Raw genomic sequence first — 6,646 nt, 5'->3', positions numbered from 1 at the left:
GCAGCAAGGGAGCCTGCGAGCAAGGTGCGGGGCGCGGAGCGGGGCGGGGGCGGGACGGGGGTGGCCGCTCTGCTGCCCGCTTCCACGGGGCAAACGCCGCGCCTCCCGCCGAGTTATCCCGTCGGGGCGCTTCTTTGTAAAACGGACGTGGCTTCAGACCCACCTTAAATGGACTGGAGAGTCCCAGTCTAAAGGCGCTGCCTAAACTTGGAGTAACGCTTCGGACCAGGCGCAGAAACGCAAAGGAACTTTGCGCTCACTGCTGGCTTCCAGCGGTGCTGGAACTACGCTCTCTCGCTTTTCATACTTTGCCTGAAGCTTGCGATTTGGGCTGCTGTGAGATGGAACAAAAGGGGTGAGCTGTCCAGGGGAGTGTTCTGCCCGGGATGGTTGCGAGCCGAGAGGAAAGGAAATGATTAAATGGATGTGAAAGCCACAGAAATTAAGAGCCAGCATTCACTGGCTTGCTTGGGTTCTAAATGGAAACAGTGACTTTCCTGTGAGTTGCATGTAGCGGTTTGCACTTGCAGCATGTTCGACCAGCAGCTTGATTCATCCCAAGCTTTTTCTTAGGGATGGGACTCAAGGAAGAAATTGTTCTGCTGTGGAGCCTCTGCTAGAAATTTTGGCCTCTGAGAGTAGTTTTTGCCGGGTGGGAGGGAGGAGTAGGACATAGCATGCAGAGCATATACTAAACATCTCAAGGACAAGATTGCAGCACCAGTGCTGTTTTGGCGGAGGAGTGTTCTCATAAACACAGTATCTGCAGGTCGCAACCTCCACCTCCTCCTTCTCTTGTTTCTCACAACTGAGGCCAAGTATTTTGCAAAAAAATGTTTCTGAAACTCCCAAGGCAGGCATGAAAGACTGGGTGAGGATTGGGTTATGTGCTTTGACGTTGCCCATTAAATACCCTGTGTGGCTTTTCACAAACCTTGTCCAAAGCATTAGGCTTACATATTAGCCAGAAACAGTGTGGTACAGAATTAACTCTTGGAGGGAAGGAATTTCAGCCTTTGGGGCAATGTGGAATGAGATGAGAATGGCCTCAGTCTGTGCCTGGGTCTAGTATTTGGAAAGAGCCTTTCCTGCCCATTTTAGGCTTCAGGAGCCCTAAAATGTGTGCCGCTTCTTGGCTCTGCCAGCCCAGACAAGTGAGCAGATGGGTTTGAAAGGTGTCATGCTTCAGGTGTGCACTTGAGAAGAAGGCTGTGTTCGCACTTGTCTTGCCCACAGTAATAAGAGAGTTCATTGCAAAGCAGGTATTGATACTTCTAAGACACTGTTCCCACCTCTGGCTGCGCTTTCTGGTGTCTGTCCCAGACTGCATGCTGGTTTGACCTGGTGGGGCTTTGGTCCAGACTATGGAGACAGAGTTTGATGAGGTCAATGCAAACATTGGGTCTCAGAGTGGGACAACCATTCCATGCACAAACTGCATCCCTTCCTTGGAGAAGGTCTCTTCAGGTGTGCACATCTGCAGCAAGACACCTTTGCAGGCTGTTACCTGTTCAGGAATTTCACTGGAGCATGTGGTGCAGAGCAATGTTCTGTCCTCCATCCTTCAGGAGACCCATTTTTCTTTTGGCTTCTGCTGCTGGGAGAGCTCTGACCCAGCGTGTCAGGGAAGGGAGCAGGATGGACCTGGGCTGCTCAGCAGTGGTGTCACGACTGACCCTTCAGAGATTTCCCTCAGCTGCATGAACCCTCCTTGTGCCGTGGGCCTTCTGGGGGTATGCACTGCTCTGTGGCTTGCAGCAGAGGCAGGGACTCATCCCACAACCATGCTAGAGACAGCTGGAAGTAGTTCTCCATCCCTCAGGGCCTCCAGGCAGTTAGGAGCATTGGGTGGGAAGGGCAGGGAGTTGTAATCTTCCCATGGATTTTGAAACACTGACAGGAGGGAACATCCATCAGCCGGACAGGATAGAGCCTTTTCCAGTATCTTTCCAGAGAGGAGATTACACTTTTCCAGGTTTCTAGAAGGACCTGAATATTGTGGTAGTCAAATAGTGGAAGTTCTGGTTTTAGCCATTTCCCACCACAAACAGATGCAGTCTCCTTAAGGCACTATCTAGGGTGGGATCCAGCACAGGGAGACCACAAACAGGTAGGATCATTTTTGTGACAGTTTTTGCACAGAAAGAAGTCCTTGGGTGACAGAGCACTTGGGCTTCCTGCTCGTGGTAGATGGGCTCTGAGGTGTCTGCGTGCCCTCACACGTCCTTTCAGTCCAAGAGAGAGCAGCCTTTCAAGACAGTATCTAAAAACAGATCCAGAAACGTGTTTTCAGCAGTGAGTCCTAGCTGTGTTTGATTGCTCTTGGGATTTTTAAATTTTTTTTTGTTCAAATGGAGCTGGAGGGGGAAGACTTGTTTTGCACATCCTGTTGAATCTTTCTTTGATATTAAATAGCAAAAGGAATGAGCACGTTCTCAGCCCTGCAGAATTCACCTTCACCTTGTCCTTGAATGTTTCCCAGACCTGTCAGATGTGATGTCTATGTACAGAAACCATGAAGGTATGCAGAAAAAGGTAGTTCTGCAGGAGCCAAAACTTCCTGCTGGAGGGCAAATGAAGACACAGTTGAGAAGAGTTTGAAAGAATGGAAATAACCCTTGCTCTACCTGCACTTGGCAGATGGAGGGGTCCAGCTGGTCCTTTCTGGAGTGGGTTTTATGTGGGCAGGACTGTTAGGGATGTCTGGAAAAAGGCATCCTACTTGATTGCCAACTCCTTGAAGCAGCCTGGCTGCTCTTGGTGCTGTGCCAGCAGAAAAAGCTGCCTGGCTTTTTGCTCTGGGGGAGCAGGCAGTGATGCCATGGTGCTCCCTACTGCCTGGGCTCCTGCTTTGCCTCACACTTGCACTCAGAGCTGGCCCTGGGTTTGCCCTGCTCCCTGTCAGGGCACCACTGCCTGCACCTCACCTCTACCTGTGTGTCCCAGCAGCCTCTTTGTAGCTAATCACAGTGCTGAGGATGCAGAAGGTGGATGCTGTGAGGTTTTCCATCTGCTTTCCAACATTGCCTTTAAACAGATTGTCTGTTTGCTCTCTGCCCATGAAAATGCAGCTCAGGTCTGCCTCCAGGTCTTGCAGGCAGGGCAGGTCCAGACACAAAGCAGAAGCTTGCTGCTGGGGCAGGTACAGGCAGTCTGGGGTGCCTCCTCTGGTGGCCCCTTGGCAGGAGGGGAGGCTGCTCTGGCAGCTGGGGAGCTGCCCTCTGTCACTGCTGTTACACAGCTGTGCACAGATGTTCAGAAGTGCCTCTTAGGGAGGTGGTGGCTTCGGGAATGTAGGCTGAAATTCAATTTGCAGTGCACACACTGAGGCTGTTTGCAGCCAGCTAGGACCTGGGGCGGGAGGACTGTGGTCCCCACTGCCATGCAAAGCCAGCTGGCATAAAGAATTAGGGTTACATGGCTCAGCTCAAGCCAGGCAGAAAAATAATCTCAAAGCACCAACCCCCATTGAAAAAAAAAAAAAAAGCTATCAGGATTCCTGATGATGATCTTTGAGCTGAAAAATACCAGGCACTGACTTGTTGCCTAACCAATGCAAGAAAGGACAAATACCCCTGAGTCTTTCTTATCATTAGCTGCCAGCAGATACCTGCTTTGAGAGACATGACTGCTGGAAATACTGCCAAAGCTGCCTCTTTATGTGGTTTGAAGTCCCTAATGCTTGTTCCAACAGGGTTGGGGTGTCCAGGTTGTTTTGCTGTTGTCAGTCAAGACTTCCTCTTTGTGTTATGCTCCCTTCTCTCTTGGTGGAAGCCAGACTCTTGTACTTGCTCAAATGCAGTGTGCCACAAAGCAGCTCTCAGCAGACTTCAGAGGACAATGTTTCACTCCCAGGGGAACTGGTGCTGCTTTGTACCTACCTACAAAGGCCTCCTGGGGGTAGAAGCTCAGGGCCTCTCTGTGTGAAGGGTAAATTTGCTGGCTTGCCAAGCAGTCTGCTTTATTTCTGTTCATCTGAATGTGGTTTAAAACTCTGTGGCTCCATGAAAGTGTTTTTCCAGCACTGGGAAAATGCAGGGCTTTTCCTTGTGATTATGAGGGCTCACAGGATCCCTCCCACAGACAAACAGCAGAACCAGAAGAGATTCTTTTACAAGTGGCTGTGAACAGCATTGAACTTGTCTAAATCTCACCAGCAAGGAGATCCCAGTCACTGGAGCTGTGCTGTCCCCTCAGAGAGGTATCTTTTTGGCTTCCCAGAAGCCCAGACAACCCTCATGGAAGGGGATTTTTGCTAAGGTGCCGCACACGAGCTCTGGGGCACAGAAGAAGGTGAGTATGAGGTTTCTTGGCTGTTCACAGGGTTTAAAAAAACAGGCTGATGGAGGTAGGATTGTGACTGCCCAGCTCTTGTGGAGACTGGCAGCCCCAGGGGATGATATATGTCTCCTCCAAATTCCTGCCAATTTACCCCATCAGTGGTTTTGCTTTGCTGATGCTTCACTCTTCCATAAAGGTTCATCTGTGCTGCAAACAAAGAAGTGCCAGGTTCCCACAGGTCAGCTTCAAAACAAGAAACATGAATCACATCTGTTGGCTCATTCCATCCAAATTCAGCAGTGGAGGCTTTGCCAGAAATATCATAGTTTTGAGGGTGGTTTGTTTTATTTTTTTAATCCACCACCAGAGCAGAGCGAAATCAGGAGTTTGGGAAAAAAAGCTTGTGGGAAATGGCAGACTGCTGTTATCACTGAGATTAGCTCATCTTCTCCTGATACAGCTGCCTTCAGTACAAAGGCCCCCAACTCTGGATACCACAAAGCATAGTTCATAGCCAGGCACATTTTGCAAGAAATTCTTCTAGATTTGTTAACAAGAGGCTCAGATTGCTTTAGTTCTTTCCTTCCATTCTTCCTTTTCTGGATTTGAAGGGACTTAGAAGAATATACACATTTAATGAGTGGTTTTGTCTTTGCTGGGGAAAGATTTAGAAAAGTTTTTGCTAAGTTATCTTGGTTGGAAATGAACCAAGTTCCCTGATTCCCATGGGAATCTGGTTTAAATTTCTTCATCAGGTGGGAGTGGGGGCCTTGCAGTGGTGGCCTGCTACCTGCTGGCTTCCACTGCAAAGGAAAACATTGCTTTTGTAGCTGGACCTTTCCAGCATTGTTGTGCTGCATCCTGAGAGTCTGTGGCAGAGCACCCTGGGGTGGATCCCACCAGGACCCAGAGACTTGTGAGTGTCCAACGGGCACAGCAGGTCACTGATCATTTCCTCATGGATTCTGGGGGCTTTGCTCACCTCCCCATCACCAGCTTCCAGCTCTGGGAGGTGGGTATCCTGAGGACAGCTGGTCTTGATATTTAAGACAAAGAAGGCATTAAGTGCCTCTGCCTTTTTCTCATCCCCTGTCACTGCACTACCCTCTGCATTCAACCAATGAAGGAGACACTCCTTGGCCCTCCTTTTGCTGGCTGTGTATTTATAGAAACATTTTTTGTTGTCTTTAACTGTAGCAGCCAAAAAAGTTCTAGTTGGGCTTTGGCCTTTCTAATTTTCTCCCTACATGACCTCACAACCTCCTTATAGTCCTCCCATGTTACCTGACCCTTCTTCCAGAGGTGATAGATTCTCCTTTTTTTTCCTAAATTGCAGCCTAAGTTCTCTGTTTAATGAGGCTGGTCTTTTTCCCTGGTCATTCTACTCTTGGGGACAGTCTGCTCTTGAATATTTAACAATTCCTTTTTTAAAACACATCCAGCCTTCCTGGACTCTTGTGTTTCATGACTGACTCCTCAACACTGCTGTTCATTGCTCTCAGTGTTCAAAAATACTGGTGATTTAAAATTCATGTGTAACTTTGGGGACTTCCACTGTTGTAGCACAGGTCATAAATTCCTCCTTAAAAGGCATTCCTCAATTTGAAAAGGTTTTGGTTCATTGGAGCTTGAGTATTTATGGTTACTGTGCTAAAAGCTACTATGGAAGTTGTTTAATATATTACTTGTCAGAGTCCTAGAGAGCAACAGTATGCCAGGGACTATGCAAAAGCTTCACTGCTCAGGAGGATCCTGTATTTCACCTGTGTCTTCATTCTCAATCATCACAGCATACCCAAATTCACTAGGAGGGAATGACTACTGATCAGCAAATTCCACCCTATCTTTGTTTTTCTGTTGCTGGAAAGGCATGCTGTGTTTTAAAAAAATGTGTTTAATCCTTTGTTGGGCTGAGGTTGACTGAGGTTAGAGCTAAATAGGAGATTACCATGTAAGAAGTCTAATCCAGTCAGATTTTTGAAAGCCCTGCTTGCTTTTCCATGCAGAAATGCTGCCATGCCTTTTTGCTGTCTCCGTTCTCACATTCTTTCCAGGCTTTAGCTTGTGGAAGTAGATGATCTTCAGGGTCCCTTTCAACCCACACCATTCTGTGATTCTGTGATAGAAAGGTCCTGCCCAAGGTCTCTGGAGGGAGGGTGGTTTTTACCAACCCAGGGTAAAACAGCAGGGCTGGGGTTTCCAGCAGCAGCGGTGTGCGCCACGCTGGGCCCGGTGCTGTGGAAAGCAGGAGTTGCTCCTTGGCACAGTGATGGTGGCCCAGGGCCCTTCCTCACTGAGCTGGCTCAGGCTCAAGTCTGCAGGGCTTGGGCCAAAGCTGGGTTTGTGTTTGCAGCCTTTCCAGAGC

General features: G+C 48.7%; 1 protein-coding gene across 1 annotated transcript in view; it reads left to right on the top strand.

Annotated features, from left to right (window-relative positions):
* The window catches only part of IGFBP7 (insulin like growth factor binding protein 7), an 18,326-nt gene that overhangs the window by 3,528 nt on the left and 8,152 nt on the right, over positions 1-6,646 (top strand). Inside the window, exon 2 of the mRNA XM_005418122.3 lies at positions 5-24. Within this exon, the coding sequence (XP_005418179.2) occupies positions 5-24 (20 nt within the window). The remainder of the gene's footprint in view (positions 1-4; positions 25-6,646) is intronic.

This window comes from Geospiza fortis, unplaced genomic scaffold, assembly GCF_000277835.1.
Source record: "Geospiza fortis unplaced genomic scaffold, GeoFor_1.0 scaffold11, whole genome shotgun sequence".
NCBI classification, from domain to species: domain Eukaryota; kingdom Metazoa; phylum Chordata; class Aves; order Passeriformes; family Thraupidae; genus Geospiza; species Geospiza fortis.
The sequence above is the reverse complement of the archived record's forward strand: the minus strand, read 5'-3'. Positions and strand labels throughout refer to the sequence as shown.